General features: G+C 43.2%; 1 protein-coding gene across 1 annotated transcript; it reads right to left on the bottom strand.

Moving 5' to 3' along the window:
- Positions 1–1605: 1605 nt before the first annotated feature.
- Positions 1606–17531, bottom strand: ZNF285 (zinc finger protein 285). Its single transcript, XM_012496750.2, is given in 7 exon segments — positions 1606–1954; positions 1956–2102; positions 2104–2761; positions 2764–3048; positions 3051–3233; positions 13831–13957; positions 17517–17531. Coding segments are annotated over 7 exon segments (1764 nt in total).
- Positions 17532–17846: the final 315 nt, after the last annotated feature.

The following is a 17846-nucleotide window of genomic DNA, read 5'->3' as shown; positions in this document are numbered from 1 at the left end:
ACCACTGACCCACACTTTGAAGAACCCTCAATGAATCTGAAAGAGGTTAAGTATCTTCTTGGGAAGGATGTATTCCAGGCTCCAGGCCTAGTCTTACATGGCCCAGTAGGGTTGAAAGACTGTGCCCATGCAATGGTCTTTTCCTAAGACAGTTGAACAAAGTTCCAAGTCTGTCTGTCTTATTTTACCCATCTTTAAGAAGCACAAAGGGGATATGAGAAAAACAAATGCTGAAATGAAAATTTTAACTGATATCTTACTTATCTCACAAGTCGTGTAAAGAAAGAAATGATATGGGTGAATATTAGATTAGATGGTTTAATGATCTTTTGAGTGTTATATATGAGCCATGATGAGACCTAGAAATTAAAGTAAAAATAAAAAATATATAAGCCATGAACATTCTTCATATTCAGTGACAGCCTGCCTGCCACACCCAGAATTACAGAGACACTCATAGGCCTCATAGGATGCTCCCCTATGTCTCCCATCTCTTCACCACCAGCCCTCAGGGAGTCTCATGTCTCCCAATTACTCTCCAATCATCCCTGGATTTCTGTAACAGTCAGGCCCTGACACCCATGTAACAACCAGAAACTCAGGGACCTCACAGGGCTCTGGCCCCATGTCTCCCAACTCTTTACTCCAGGCCCTCAGGTACTCTCCTGTGTCTCCCAGATTGTCTCTCATAATCCCCAGTTTACTGCAACATTCAGCTCCCCAAACCCAAGTATCACCTATAGACAAAAATCTCAGGGCGCTCTTCTATCATGTCTCCCATCTCTTCACCTGCAACCCTCAGGGACTTTCCTGTGTCTCCCAGCTCCTCTCCAGCCATCCCCAGCTTTCTCCTTGGGTAAGCCCCAAACACACAGGAGTCACCCAGAAACTCATAGATCTCACTGTGCTCCTCCCTTATCTCTGTCACCTCTATACCACCATTCCTTAGGGCCTCATCTGTGTCTCCCAGCTATTCTCCAGGCATCCTCAGTTTTCTGCAAGAGTCACCCCTCAGCATTCAGGAGAACCCTAGAGATTCACAGAGCTCACCAGATTATTCCCCAACTACCTCCATCTACACAGCAATGGCTCCCACATATTCCCCGGGGGCCCCACACCTATATTCCTTTACACTCAGAGACTCCCAGGGCCTCACAGTCACTCTTCATTATCATCATTCAGCTGTAAGTCCTTGCAAATCTCCTGGCCAACGTGATGCATTTACCTGCCCATTTCTCCACATTCCTGCTCAGGGTCCCACACCTAGCCACAGAAGAGTCCCTTCTGCATTCCAGCATCAAATACAGGCTTGTCCTTCTACTTGCTACTGCCACACACTTGCCAGCAGAAGAGGCGCATCTAATGGCCAACATCACCACCCAGGCAATCATCACCCCTCAGCTGTGCAGGGGGACCCTCCTGCCTGCCTGCCAATGTGGCTGCTGGCGCCTGTGCCAGTGCGAACCCCTGCCTGTCATGCTGACATCATCGATGGCGGCTTCCCTGTCTTTTGCTCCCCCAGCCCTCCCAAAGGCTGAGTTAGCCTCTATCATCTGGAATACAGTGTGGCTTCTGTTTTCCTAATTGAACCCTGACTTACTACGTTTATAATGTTTCTCTCTGCTCATGTAGTCTTTGATGAGTCAGAAGGTCCTTGCCACGCTCACAATGTGTGTACTGTGTCTCATCTACATGCACTCTCTGATGGGCAAGGAGGTACGAATTACGACTGAAGCCCTTACCACATGCCTTACACTTACAGGGCCTCTGTCCTGTGTGGACTCTGAGATGAACATGAAGATCTGAATTCCGACTGAAGCCTTTACCACACTCATCACATTTATATGGTCTCTGTCTGGTGTGATCTCTTTGATGTAAGTGAAAATATGAACTGTAACTAAAGCACTTTCCACACACTTCGCATTTATATGGTTTTTCTCGAGTGTGAACTCTGATGAGTGTGAAGAACACAGCTATACGCAAAATCCTTTCCACACACATTGCATTTGTATGGTTTCTCCCCTGTGTGGACTCTCTGGTGAATGTGAAGGTGTGTACTTTGGCTGAAGCCCTTTCTACACTCACCACACCTATAAGGTTTCTCCCATGTGAAACCTCCAGTGGACTTGAAGAACGGAGCTTGAACTAAAGCACTTGCCACACTCACTGCATTTGTAGTGCTTCTCTCCAGCGTGGACTCTCTGATGGACAAGAAATTTCGAGCTCCGATCAAAGCCCTTCCCACACTATTCACTTTTATAGGGCTTTTTCCCTGCGTGTACTCCCTGATGAATACAAAGAAGTGACCTAAATCCAAACCCTTTCCCACATGCATTGCATTTGTAGGGCATCTCCCCTGTGTGGACTCCGTGATGGTTGTGAAGGAAGGAGTTGCACCTGAAGCCCTTGCCACATTCTTTACATTTGTAGGGTTTGTCTCCTGAGGGGACTTTCTGATATCTGGGAAGGTCTGAGCTCTGTTTGCAGCCCATAGGCCATTCGTGGAATTCATAGGGAGTCTCGCCAGAGTGGGTTTTACAATGAACGATAAGATCTTGGCTCTGACTAAATTTCTTTCTATATGGGTCACATTTATAAGATTTTTCTCCTAGGTGAGTGCTGTGATGGACACGAGGATCTTTATCATCTGCAAAGGCTACCCCACAGTTATTACATGTGAAAGGCTGTGGTAATACATGGGCCACATTATGTTGTTCAACTGTCGATTTCATACTAAAGTTTTTCCTGCAGTTGGGATGTCTCCTTTACATTCTTGGGACTCATGATGATCACGTGAGGTCCAGTCGAGGCTGTCATGCCAAGCACATCTGTACAATTTCTCTTCCATGTAAATTCCCTTATATCTTCCCTGAGAGTTCTGGGGCTCGGTCATTATGTTGGCTTTCCTCCACAATTCTGGGGTAAGAACCTGTGTCAGGCCTTGCTATGCTGTGATATCCTGATTTTTGATAATGGCATTTACTACATAGTTTTCATTTTCAGAAATCTGAAGAGACATGCCTGCCCACTCTTCACAGAGGGAAACATTTCTAAATGTGGGGAACGCTCTTCTTGAAGGTTCATGATGTAATCCTGACTCCCAGTTAAATCCCGGATCCTTTGTTTCCAAATCTGCCAGCAATGAAGCACTTCTTGTGAAAGGTAACTTAACCCCTTTGCCTGAAGATTCAAAATGTTGTTTTTAATCCCATCTCTTATGAGAAGAAAGAGAACTTGGCTAAGAGAACAAGTCAATCATCTGTCCAGAGGTTTTGAGAAAACGAAATATGATGGGGTGGGAAGTTGTCCCTGCCTTCTATTGACATGTGAAACAATTAGAGCCACAGTAATTCTAACCAGTGAGCTGCCAATTGGAAATCAAGTGTTGTAGGGAAATTAAGAGAAATCTTGGCCAGGTGCAGTGGCTCATGCCTGTAATAGCAACACTTTGAGAGGCTGAGGTGGGGGGATCACTCAAGCCCAGGAGATCAAGACCAGGCTGGGCAATATGATGAGATCCCATCTCTACAAAAAAATTAAAAACTGGCTCAGTTTTGCCTATGATCCCAGCCACTGGAAATCTGAGGTTGGAGGATTGCTTAATCCTGGGAGACAGAGGCTGCAGTGAGCCAAGATTGTGCCACTGCATTCCGGCCTGGGTGACAGATCAAGACCTTTCCACCCCCACTTCTCAAAAAAGAAAAAAAGGCAATCTGAGGAAAAATTTTTGAAGGAAGAAATTCACCTCCCTGCTATAAGAGTAGTCGATAAAAAGCCTTTAATAATCTTGCTACAAAAGGTATGGGAAAGGCTCCCATTTTATGTAGTGTATGTGTGTATATAAATAATACATATTGATGGAGTGTTTTTTATATGTTGGGGAGAGTAAGGGACACAAAGGGTCACAAGAGGTTTCAGAAACAAGCAACAAGTCCTATCTCCTGATAACTTCTCTTCCTTCACATCACTGTCATATGGAGGACTATCACAAATGTTTGTGTACAACCTGCACAACTGTACGTGGTGAGCCTAAAGGGGATGGGGATAAAAAGGCAATGGGGATTGAAATGGGGATAAACACTGTGAAATATGGTCCTGGTGTTGTGCGGGGATGCATGTGTAAACCTCTGAGACAAGCTTTAAGAGACATCCTTTTTATTTTCCCCAAGATTCTTTGTCTTCATGAAAAGATAGAGACCACTCAGACCCTACAATCCATTTCCTGAAGTTCTGCTCTTTTAAGTTATCTCAGAATCTCAGACAGCCATGACTATGAGAATGGGGAACAGATACTGTGGCACTGTCAATGGCCTGGCACCCAGGGAAGCAAGACTATGGTATGTAACAAACAGGGGGCTGAGGCAGAAGAGGATGATCATATTCTTGGGACCCTAAGATGGGTTTCAAAATGGCATGATTATCAAGGTCAAGTCCCACTGGATACTGCTTCTGGTTCAAGGTCCTTTCTGGGTTGTTTTATTGAAAGTGACTTTAGTTTATAAGATAGTATCAGGGAAAGGGAGACCATGAGCTGCCCTGAATAGGGTTTAAGCAATGGTTTCCCAATTGTTTTGATTGTAACCCACAGTAAAATCAGCATTGTGACTCAGTAGGAATAGGCAGAAACATCAACACAGACTGCTTACTAAAACTTGCTCAGCTGATAGTTACATACTATGTGCAGTGTACTTTGATGAATTCTTTTGTTTTCTGTTCTATTAATCTATTTTGCTTTTTAAAAATTGCTAGTTATGACATAGTAATTTGATTTCAGGACTCACCAAGAGGGTTTTATCCTGCAGTTTGAGAAACAACTGCAGGGATATGCAGACTTATGCAAAAGGTCCTGTGTCTACAGTTTACGCTTTGGTTTCACGAGGTTATTTATTAAAAACACAGGACTTAGGACCAGATTAGGAGGGTTCAAATCCTAGTTCTTCTTATAAGCTGTGTGATTGTGGGCAAGTTATTAATTATGTGACTCAGTTGTTTCATCCATTGATATGGTTTGGCTGTGTCCCTACCCAAATCTCTTCTTGAATTGTAACTCCCATAATTCCCATGTGTCATGTCCCATAATTCCCACATGTCAGAGCCCCCACACAGAGTGCCTACCAGGGAACTGCCTAGTAGAGCTGTGAGAAGAGGGCCACTGTCCTTCAGACCCCAGAATGCTAGATCCACTGACAGCTTGTACCGTGTGCCTGGAAAAGCCACAAATACTCAACACCAGCCCATGAAAGCAGCCAGAAGGGAGGCTATACTCTGCAGAACCACAGGGGTGGAGCTGCCCAAGACCATGGAAACCCACCTCTTGCATCAGTGTGACCAGGATGCAAGACATGGAGTCAAAGGAAATCATTTTTGAGCTTTAAGATTTGACTGCCCTGCTGGATTTCAGACTTGCATGGGGCCTGTAGCCCCTTTGTTTTGGCCAATTTCTCCCATTTGGAACAGCTGTATTTAAACAATGCCTGTACCTGCACTGTGGCTAGGAAGTAACTACCTTGCTTTTGATGTTACAGTCTCATAGGTAGAAGAGATTTGGCTTGTCTCAGATGAGACACTGGACTGTGGACTTTTGAGTTAATGCTGAAATGAGTTAAAACTTTGGGGGACTGTTGGGAGGCATGATTCGTTTTGATGTGAGGACATGTCTAGCTGTCTGGCCGCAGGGGTTATTCAGGGATGCACCGAGAAGTAGTGAGGAGAATGATGAAAGAAAGACACAGAGAAGCGGGATTAGGAGGGACGGTCCCCTGATAGGGAAGCGACCCAAGCTCTGGTTTATTCAGTGCTTTTATACATGCCAGGGGTCAAAAGTCCACACAATAATTGTTTTTGTCTTCAATTGATGCGGCCTCCGCAGTCTGTCCTGTGCTAACCATTAACTATGAAAAGCCATTCACAGTGCTTCACTGATCTGGTAAGAACAGGAAGCTACCCATAACAGGATCTTCAGTGGTCAGGTCTTTGCCATGCCACCTACTTCCCTGTCTGCAGGCTTTGCCAATGCATGGGAATGTGAATTTGGCTCCCCACAGTTCCCCCTTTTCTTTCTAAAAGAAGCCGTTGATGATTTATCCGGAGCTGGGTGATGGCAGAGAAGGCTCCTCGGAGACAGACTGGGAAAACACAAAGAATTAATAAAACAATACCTGCAAGGGTGGCTAGACTGATAATTATAGCAGACAAATGAGATGTAGGGGATAACTTATGGAGAATAGACAAAATGCTATCAGCAACATCCTTTGGATTCACGATATCTAAATGTGCTTGTTGCATCTTTTGTATTTCATTATGTAGCGAGGCAACATCTAAAGAGAAGTTGTTAGCTGACCACACTCCATGAAGGTGTGCCTGCACTTCTTCCCAGCTCCATTGAGATTGATTGTACTCATGAGCTGTTATACAAATCCATTCATAGTCAGCATGACATTTTAGGGGGAGTCTAGTAGATAAGGCCTCTATCCTCATGCCTAGAAATTCAACAGCCTCTTCTAATGCATTCAATTTTGCATTGATTTTTAAATCAATTCGTTCTTGAGTTCCTAAAGCAGTACTAGTATTTTTTGCAAGATCGTTTACAAAGTGAGCAGTTTGAATAGATTTTGTGATAGCCACAGCTGCAGTTGCTGCAGTAGCTACAGCAGTAACAAGTGCTACTATTCCTGCAATGAAAAGTCCTAAAAATCGTTTGGTTCGGGTGAGAGACTCAACAACTATTTGTAATGCAGCAAAACCAGGATCAGTATACCAGGTCTCATTAAGATGAACAGGCAGCATCACAAAAGGAGGCTGCTGTAAAATAGCCAAAGTTAAGTTGAAATTGTCTCTAGTAACACAGTTGGTAAGGTTACAATGCAGGCAATGAATAATGTATTCCTTTTCACCTTGATGGGGAATGCTATGAGCTAAATGTGGGGACACCAACTTGCCCATGTGGACTTGTACAGTAATATTAAAAGGTCCAGAAAGGAACACATAGGGGGCACGCACACAGGCACGCAACCCAGTTCGAACTCGCTTGTGAGTGGTCTGTTCTGGATAGAGGAATTCTACCACTCCTAAAGCAGCGGCGGCTTGCCAAATGTGTTCTTGTACTCGTCCCTTCTGAGTGGTAATAATAGGCATCGTCCAATCTCCAGTAGCGACATTACGCGTCCCAGAAATGGGAGGAAGGTAAGCATATGGGCGAGACCAGTCAGTAAGATTAATGTCATAATGAGGAATTTGATGTTGAGTTCCAGGTAGATAGGCACAACTGCCATACAGGATATTTGGAGATAACATGTTGTCCAAGCCTGACAACAGGGCATGGGGGAAGGACATGAGGCGGATGTTGGCTGTTTGGGGCGACCGCCTCAGTGGAAAATCCCCAGAATGAGAGCTGCCACTGCACAATAGTATGTAACGCCGTAGGCAGATATCCTGCCACACGTCGAATTTCATGCCCAAGAGTAAGGCAGCCAGCCATTGGAGTAAAGGAAAGGCAAATAGGCAGTGTAGCAGTGGATCCTGTATAATTATATATGGTGGAAACAGGGATAATGAAGTCTCCATCTAAGCCCCCAAATAAGTCTGTGTTATTGGTATATACAGGCACATTAGCGTCATTCCACGTAACAGGACGCAAAAGAGGGGGTTCAGGCACATAAGCCCAGTAAATTTTCCCTTCAGTGGGCAATACCTGGAAGCTCAAGAGAGCCAGCATGGCCAGGAACAAATTTTCAGGAGTGAAGGGCTTGCCTTCAGTAGTAAGCATATCTTGTGCGGTAACGGCAAGACGCTTTATTTGACCCCAAGTTGGAAAGGGAGAGTTACGTGTTTCCAAGGCAAGACGGCGAGGGCGCTGACGACGGCAAAGAGCTCCGTGATGAACTCCCGGAGGGCTGCTCGGGGGAGTGTGCAGACTGAGGTTTCTCATCCGGCTCACCAGAAATCCGTTCCGCATGCCGGACGAGCCTTTCCGGAATCCACCGAGGTCCGCCATCAGACCCTTCAGGAAAAACACAAACACTCCCTCGTCCCCATATTAGCACAGGGTCAGGTCCATGCCATTGTCCAGTCAGTGGGTCCTTCCACCTCACAAGAGCTTTTGTAGATGCCTCCGGATGCCAAAACCGCTCAGCAGCAGAGCGTCCTGCGGCATCCAGGCGCAAAAAATTCAACACATATAAAGCATGATGCAAATAATTCGCAGGTGTGCGGGGGTAAAGTTCCCCCTTTTTAATTTTTTCAAGCTGATGTTTAATGGTGGAGTGTGCACGTTCAACAATACCCTGACCCTGTGGGTTATAAGGGATGCCAGTGCAATGTGAAATATGAAATTGTGCAAGGAAAGAGTGAAAAGCTTTAGCAACATAAGCTGGTGCATTATCTGTCTTGAGTTGCCGGGGAATTCCCAAAGTTTGAAAACAATAGAGTAAGTGAGCTTTAACATCTTTAACAGCCTCCCCAGAGCGTGCGGAGGCTAAAAGAAAACCTGAAAAGGTATCTACACAAACATGGATGTAACTAGATTTACCAAAAGGAGGGTAGTGAGTAACATCCATCTGCCACAAATGTAGGGGCTGCAAGCCTCGAGGATTAACTCCATAATGGGGAACAGGTTGCAGTTGAGGGCAGGTGGAGCAATGCTTTACAATAGCACGAGCAGCTTCACGAGTGATTTTGAACTGCAATCGTAAACTGAGCATTTTGATGATGTATGGCATGGGAATTAGCTGCTCGCTGGGCAGCATTTTCCGTGAGAAAACAAAGTTTATCAGCAGCTGCATTTCCGTCAGACAACGGTCCAGGCAACAGAGAATGACTCCGGATATGTCCTACAAAATAGGCAGCGGTACGCTGTCGACAACATGATTGTAGAAGTGAAAGTAACTGGTAAAGTTCATCATCAAGCAAGGAAGAAATAGTAGCAGATTCGATATGAGTGCTACTGCAAAAAACCCACTCACTGTCAGTATAGATGTTAGTGGGCTCAGAGGGGAACATTTGTAAGGCTTGGCACACGGCAAAAAGTTCAACTCGCTGCGGAGAAGAATAAGTAGTGGGAAACCGAAAAGGACGGTTGTCAGCGATGACGGCTGCAACACCTGTTTTTGAACCATCAGTGAACAAAAGGTGAGCATGGGCTAATGGTTGATGACAATGATGAAGAGGAAGAACAAGTGAAGTACGCTGAAAAAAGGTTAACAATTTATGTTTAGGGTAATGAGTTGACAATTGTCCAGTAAAATTGCTAAGTGCTATTTGCCAAGGAAGGTTGAATTGATAAAGAGAAACAATTTGCTGTTGAGTAAAGGGAACAGTGAGGATATCAGGGTCTTTTCCATATATCTGATGAGATCTGTTACGGCTGGCCATGATAAGTTGACTCACTAATTCTGCATAAGGCTGGATAGTCTTGTGACGGGTGGAGGGCAGATGTAACCACTCAAAAGGGGAGTGTTGCCAAAACACCACTGTGGGATATAAGTGAGGGGTAAGAATTAACAGAAGCAGAGGTTGAGTGTAATCTATGCGAGAAACATGAGCTTGCTGAATTGCAGACTCTACAAGTTGTAAGGCTAGTTTTGCTTCTGGAGTAAGAGTTTGGGGAGAAGTGGGATCACTGCTTCCTCTTAGAATATTGAACAAGGGTAATAAGTCAGCAGTAGTAAGGGACAGAAAAGGTCGAACCCAGTTTATGTCTCCAAGCAATTTTTGAAAATCATTGAGTGTTTGCAATTTGGAGAGGTTAAATTGTACCTTTTGAGGAGAAACAGTAGTTTCTGCAATCTTTTGACCAAGATAAATAAGAGGGAAGGTTTGCTGGATTTTTTCCTCTGCTATTTGCAGACCAAAGATAGGCAAATGCTGCTGTAAAAATAATAAGGCCTGTCGCAATTCTGCGAAAACCTCTCCTGCAATTAGAATGTCATCTATGTAATGTAAGCAATAAATGTGAGGAAACTGAGCCCTAAAAGATTGTAAAGCCATGGCCACATATTTTTGACATAAAGTAGGGCTATTAGCCATGCCTTGAGGCAAGACCTTCCACTGATACCTAGCCATTGGCTGTTGAAAATTAATAGAGGGTAGGCTAAAAGCAAATTGAACTTTATCACTTGAATGGAGAGGAATTGTAAAGAAGCAGTCCTTAAGATCTATGACAAAAGCTGGCCAATTTTTTGGTATAGCCGTAGCAGAGGGAATGCCAGGTTGCAATGCCCCCATGGGTAACATAGTGGCATTTACGGCCCGCAAATCCCATAGTAACCTCCATTTTCCGGATTTCTTTTTAATAACAAATATTGGTGTATTCCAAGGGCTAGTAGATGGTTCAATATGACCAGCAAGGAGCTGCTCCTGAATTAATTGAGTGGCTGCCAATAATTTCTCCTGAGTTAAAGGCCACTGATCTACCCAAACAGGTTCATTAGATTTCCACTGAATAGCATCTGCAGTTAAGGGGGCAGCTAGGATCAGTGGCCTTGGGGAAAACCCAAACCATGTCGATCATTTTTTGGTGTAACTTGTACTGGAGCAAGAATGCCAGTGTTATGTTTTCCTAATCCTTGGTTGGGGAGCAGTCCCTGCTGGAGCAACTGTTGGGACACAATGGGGTTTGGACTAAACAAATAAACGCCCATTTGTTGTAACACATCACGTCCCCATAAATTACAAGGTAAGTGGGGTAACACATAGGGTTGAAATTTTCCCTGGTGACCTTCTTGATCAGTCCAAGTTAATATTTGTGCACTTTGCTGGGGGTTTTGAGACATTCCAATACCTTGTAAATGAGTTATAGAGGCAGTAAGAGGCCATGAAGTGGGCCAAAATTGTAAACTGAATACAGAAACATCTGCTCCAGTATCAATTAAGCCTGAAAAAGTCTTTCCTTCTATTTGAAGTTGCAGGGTAGGTCTCTCGGCATCAACAGCCTGCAGCCAGTAGACATCAGAGGAACCAAAACCGCGACTGCCACACGCAGTAGAGGAAGCTGTTTGCCCTATTTGAGAAACATAGGGTAGAAGTAGAAGTTGGGCCACACGCTGACCTTTAGATACAGTGACCACAGCTTGAGAGGTGGAAGCCATAACTTGAAGCTCTAGGCAGGCTTTTGCTATGCCCTTCCAATCATTAGGAGGTAAAGCATCCTCTGCCAAAGTTTCCACCATGGCTAAAGTAAAGGGTGCTGTAGTTCCATATTGAACTACAGCAGCCTTAAGGTCCTTTAAAGTCTTAAAAGGCAGAGGCTTATGATATTGCTGATTTGTCTGTGGGTTAAGCCTGACGGGGAAAGCATGAAAACCCTCAAGAGTCTCCCCCAACATACGAGCTTGATGAAGAGCCCCTTCAAGGGGAGATATAACAGTTGCAGGCAAGGTGCTCAATTTTAAGGGAGGCAAGCAAGCATTAGGAGCCCCAGGGGGCTTTTTAATAAAGTTAGCTGCAAAAGCACGTACCAGGGCCTCTTCATCTTCCCCTGGTGAAAGCAGAGGTGAAGCAGGAGAAGTAGGCAATAGTAATTTTTCAGTCTCCTCACAAGACAATTTCTCATCTCTTGGAGACGGTTGATGACAAACAACCAACTTTTCCTCAGACATGATAGGGGCAGAAGGTTCCCCACTGGTTGTAGTCCCAAGGGGCTTGTAAGCCTCAGGGCAAGGCACAAGGCACTCCTGGACCAGGTTAAAAAGCCCAAAGGTATCTACAGGAATTCCATCAGGGCCATGCAGAGTATAATGCTTCCGCAGGCCTTCCCCCACCTTTGACCAGGTATCCATGTTAATAGTGCCTTCCTCAGGGAACCAAGGACATGCCTCTTGTACTGTCTCCAAGAATTTTTCTAACTGCTTAGTTTTTATAGAAGCCCCACAGGCATGCATCATAGATTGCAACACTTGAATGTAAAGAGCTCGTTCCTTAGAACCAGAATGTCCCATTTTTACTCCTAATGTATGACTATGCGCCCACAACTGTTTATACTCACAACTTCTGCAGAACTTACCAGAACTGGGCGTTCTTCTCACAGTATTTCTCAGGTCCCTGTTCGGGTGCCACCTCTAGCGGTCCGGCTGCAGGGGTTATTCAGGGATGCACCGAGAAGTAGTGAGGAGAATGATGAAAGAAAGACACAGAGAAGCGGGATTAGGAGGGACGGTCCCCTGATAGGGAAGCGACCCAAGCTCTGGTTTATTCAGTGCTTTTATACATGCCAGGGGTCAAAAGTCCACACAATAATTGTTTTTGTCTTCAATTGATGCGGCCTCCACAGTCTGTCCTGTGCTAACCATTAACTATGAAAAGCCATTCACAGCGCTTCACTGATCTGGTAAGAACAGGAAGCTACCCATAACAGGATCTTCAGTGGTCAGGTCTTTGCCATGCCACCTACTTCCCTGTCTGCAGGCTTTGCCAATGCGTGGGAATGTGAATTTGGCTCCCCACAGACATGAGATTTGGGAGGGGCCGGGGTGGAATGATATGGTTTGGCTGTGTCTCCACCCAAATCTCATCTTGAATTCTAACTCCCGCAATTCCCATGTGTCATGGGTGGAACCCAGTGGGAGGTGACTGAATTATGGGGGCGGGTCTTTCCTGTGTTGTTCTGATGATAGTGAATGAGTCTCATGAGATCTGATGGTTTTAAAAAGGCGAGTTTCTCTGCATAAGCTCTCTTCTCTTGTCTGCCACCATGTGAGACCTGCCTTTCACCTCCACTATGATTGTGAGGCATCCTCAGCCACGTGGAACTGTAAGTCCATTAAACCTCTATCTTTTCTAAATTGCCCAGTCTCGGCTATGTCTTTATCGGCACTGTGAAAATGGACTAATACATCCATAAAAGGTGGATAATAACAGCAACCATCTGTATTAGTCTGTTCTCACGTTGCTAATAAAGACATACGTGAGACTGGGTAATTTATAAATGAAAGAGGTTTAATTGACTTACAGTTCCATATGGCTGCGGAGGCCTCACAAACATGGTTGAAGGCAAAGGAAGAGCAAAGGGACGTCTCACATGGTGGCAGGCAAAGAGAAATCTTGTGCAGGAGAACAGCCATTTATAAAACCATCAGATCTCATGAGACTTATTCACTCTCATGAGAACAGCACGAGAAAGACCCCCCTGCATGATTCAGTTACCTCCTACCAGGCCCCTCCCACAACCTATGGGAAGTATGGGAGCTACAGTTCAAGATGAGACTTGAATAGGGACATAGCCAAACCATATTTCTATCTCATAAACTAAACTTAGATAATACCTAACTGTATATGAACCTCTGAGAAATGAAAATGAGGTTAGATATTTATAAAAAAGTAATCAGATAAGCCAACACTTAGATTACACTTACTATATACCCGTTAAGTGTTGACTATTGTAAGTTCCAACCAAACCAAAGTTCTCCCATGATTCCATTAACACTGGTTTATCCAAAACATTGGATAAACATTGACTTTTCCCCAGAAGCAACCAATAGATCAAGGTCTTTGGTGGTGTGTGAATTTTGTCAGTCTGATTCTGAGAAATATGAGGAAAGAATGAGAGCCTAAATATGTGAGGAGGGGAGGGAGGGCTTACTACCTGCATTGAATGCCCACGGGCTAGGGGTGCAAGATTTGAGGAGAGCTCCCTCACCAACCCATCACAAGAAGCCACATCCTCACACTGATCTGTAAAAGTTCATTAACTGCAGGGTCCTAACTTGTGCATGCAGCTCTTAGGAGTTTTCTCTCCAGTGGTCAACGTTCTCTTTGTGATCTGACTGGAATATTCTATCTGGTTTGAAATGATGATTTGAGGAAACAGGTCCAGTGGTCTGATGCTCAGTTACTCACTCACTGAGATGAGGTTCCTGAAGTTTTCCAGCATCACATCTTGGTACAGGTTTATCTGGGCTTTATCTAATAGTGCCAGCTCTTCCTTGGTGAAGACTGCAGCCACATCCTTGAATGTCACCCTTTCCTAAAACATCAACCACATGCCGCATCCTACACAAATGACAGGTGTTAGTCTGTTTGGGCTGCCTTAATAAAATACCATAGTCTGGGTTAGATTAAACAAACAAACAAAAACTTATTTCTCACAGTTCTGGAGATTGGAAAGTCTAAGATGAAGTACCACCAAGATAGGTTTCATTCAGGTTTCTTCTCTTGGCTTGTAGACAGCTGTCCTCTCACTGTGTCCTTAAATGGCAGAGAGAGAATGAGAGCAAGCTCTGTTGAGTCTCTTTTCATAAGGGCACTAATCCTATTGAATCAGGGATTCCCAAAGGACAATATTAATCAAATTATAAAATATGGCCCAGGACATAGGCGCAGATAAATCTATACTAAGGTGTTGTGCTGATACACAAGTCCAGTAGTGCTTCATGAGTTCATTTCCCATCACACAGCAAGGTCTGGTATTTTCACTTTTTCATGGCAGATTAATCTATTTTTATCATGTTAAAAGAAAGTAAGAAGACAGGGTAACTTAAAGCATTGGCTCCTAGATTCAAAAAAACAGAAAAGGGAAGAGGGAGATTATTAGGATAATTTAGAACATTTGGATATCCACCAAGTATTAAAAAATAATGGTATCAATGTGAAATTTTCTTGAGTATGTTAGCAGTAATGTGGAAATGTAGGAAAATGCTCTTATTCTTAGGAGATATAAGCTGACATATTTAGGGATGAATTATAATGATGCCTGCAATTTATCCCAACTGCGTCATCAAAATAAAATATAGAGATGTGTGTGTATATACATATATTATACATATGTTTGTGGGTGATTGTTAACAATTGGTGAATCTAGGTGAAGATTACACATTATGTTATTCTTTCATTTTCTCGATAAATTGAAATTTCTTAAAATAAAAGGATGCGGGGAATAATCTGATATTAATAACCATCTCCTAATCAAGAAACCAATTTTTACATGAAATATTTCTATTGCTGCATATATCACACTGCTCAGAGTTAAGTATTTCCAAATATGTTCTCTCAATAGACTCTGCATCTCTAAATAAAGGAGAGCTTTCAAACGAAAGTTGTAAGCAGTTACAAAGGACTGCACAAAGAATACGTTACTAACAATTGTCCAATTACCAAAATCTGACAATGATTAAAAACAAAATCTAGGGCAGTCAGCACTGTTGTCCTAATAGCACCACTCTCTCAGTAGCACTACTGTATGCCTTCTTCTGTGGGAGGCAACAAAATTGAATTGGAGTTAATCATTCAGGAAATACAGATATCCTGAAGCCCACTTGGGGTGTTCCAATGTAGGGAGAAGGGGTTAGGAATAGCGGTTCACCCAGCCTACTCCCCATTCTCCCTTCTCTGCCTCAACTGTAGAGCCTGGAAAAACAAAACACTCATTTCCCCACCACCCTTGTAGCTGGATGGATCCCTTGTAGGAATCCTAGGCAGTGACTGCCATAGGATGCAGGTATAAGGACAGCCCCCAAATATTAAGAAACCAAAATTTATAAGCCAATAAATACATGCAAAAAATCTTTAAATCTTTTCCTTTATGAAGTATTCTTGTAAAACCATTTCTGAAGAATTCTTGTAAAACCTTGAACCTGAATTTATTCAAGCATCTGGTGCTTCCACTTACAAGAAATACTGTGGATAGACTAACATATTGAAAGACACCAAAAGGAAGCAAACAAATGCATTCCAAATGTAGGAAAGAACACAGGACACCAAACTTGGTTTCTACAACAAGTCAATAGCAGGAGAGAATAAAGTAGAGGGGCAGATTTCTCTAGATTAAAAGAGATTATGAGATATAACAACCAACTATATGATAGTATAGACATTGTTAAGATCCCATTTGAACAAACCAACTGTTAAAATTTTTTTGAGATCATCAGGGAAGTTTGATTATTATCTGGGTATTAGATAATACCAAATAATTATTGATTATCTCATTAGTCCATTTTTAAGGAAATATATACTAAAATACATAGGGAGTGTGGTAAATTAGATTACTGTTTAGAAATATCCTCTTCCATGCTCACCAATCCCACTAAAGGACCAGAGTGTGTTTCCTTACCCCTTTAGTTTTGACTTGGCAATGTAACTTGCTCTGGCTACCAAAATGAAGCAGAAGGGATAATGTGCCAGTTCTAAGCCTGGGCCTTGAGAAATCTCACGGGTCCACTTGCTCTCTTGCCCCTCTGTCTTCACTATGAGGACACACCCAAGCTAACCAAAACCAGCAGAGTGCTACCAAATATTCATGGCATTGGCTTTAGGTCCAGGCCATAACCATTGAGGGCACTGTTACAGGAGGCTGGAAAAATGGTGACCTGGGTGATGTAGTGGTGAACATTTGGAAAACTGTTACTGTAATTTAGAAGATAGAATATGTACCTAATGAATCTTGGACTTGGGCAAGATGGTTTCCAGGCAGAAGGATAAAAGTGTGAGCTCATTCATTTTAGTTGCATATATAATAAGGTACTCTACGAAAGTGATATGCTCAGAGAAAAACCAATACCGTGTGAAATAACATGCCTCTTTCAAATACTTTGGGAAAGAAAAAAACTGAAAAAGAGATTAAGCAAATCTCTTTGGCAAAAAGTTAATTGTTGAAACTGCATGATGGGTACTGCAAATGGAGGATCATAATACCCTTTGCTGTCTTTTGTGTATTTTCATCATTAATTTTTTTCATGATTAAAAGAAAATCCTTCTGCTACACTGTGATGGCCTTTCTAATGTGTCAACTTGGCTAAGCTACAGTCCTCAGTTATTGAATCAAACACTAATCTAGGTATTGCTATGAAGATAATTTGTAGATGTGATTAAAGTCCATAATCAGTTGACTTCAAGGGAGATTATTCTAACTAATCTGAGTATGTCTGATTCAATAAACTGAAAGGTCTTATGAGCAGAGCTGAGGCTTCCCTGGGAGGGGGAGAAATTCCACCCACAGACAGTAGCTTCAGTCTGTGTCCAAGAGTTCCGGCCCACCCTTCCTGAGGGGCTGCCCTGTGGATTTTGGACTTGCCTAGTTAGCCCCCATAATCATATAAGTCAATTCCTTACAATAAATCTTTTAAAATATATCTCCTACTAGGTCTGCCTTGCTGGTTGAACTCTGACCAATACATACCCATTCAAATCTTGCTGCTTATGGAAGTAGACCAGCGACATTTAGAGTATGGTCATGTATATGCTGCCCATGCACTCGGATGCTGCGGCAACACCAAATTGCTATAAAAGTTTCTGAATTTACTCTTGATTCTTTTTCCCTCCTGGGGCAGTGACAAGGAGTTCATGGACTGGTACTGGTACGTGAACCACACTTAGAGTAGCACCAAAGTAGACGTCTTGAAATCTGTGAGTTTGTTTCTTCACTTCTATAAAGGGAGTCACATCACCTGCCTCACAAAGTCATTATGAGCAGATAAAGTACCTAATACACAGTAGTCGCTCAAAAAATGCTGACCTCCTTTCAGAAAACAGAAGTGTCTGGTTCCTCAGAATGAACAGTATATTTAAAGTGAAAGAAACCCTTAACTTACCTGGAACTTAATCATACCGTCTTCCTTTTAGAAAGGGCAGAATTCTGGAAAAGCTGAACTGCAAAGAAGAAAGCATCCATGAGATCATGGATCTAACAAGTTGTGAATGAACATTGATTCCTTCCTTATCTGTACAAGTTTCTCACACTTACTCCTGTCCCTAGATATCATCCCTTCTCCCTCTGAACAGACTGAACTCCTGCCTTCTCAAGACTTCCCTAGATTTGTCTCCAGTCCCTCAATCTCAGACCACTGTGTAACTCCTGTCTCTCTTCTCAAGCTTTTGGGTCAAAACATGCACATTCTTTTCCATTTCTCAGACTTGTGAAT

This window comes from Nomascus leucogenys, chromosome 17 (assembly GCF_006542625.1).
Source record: "Nomascus leucogenys isolate Asia chromosome 17, Asia_NLE_v1, whole genome shotgun sequence".
NCBI classification, from domain to species: Eukaryota; Metazoa; Chordata; class Mammalia; order Primates; family Hylobatidae; genus Nomascus; species Nomascus leucogenys.
This window is presented reverse-complemented; position numbering and strand designations above follow the sequence as displayed.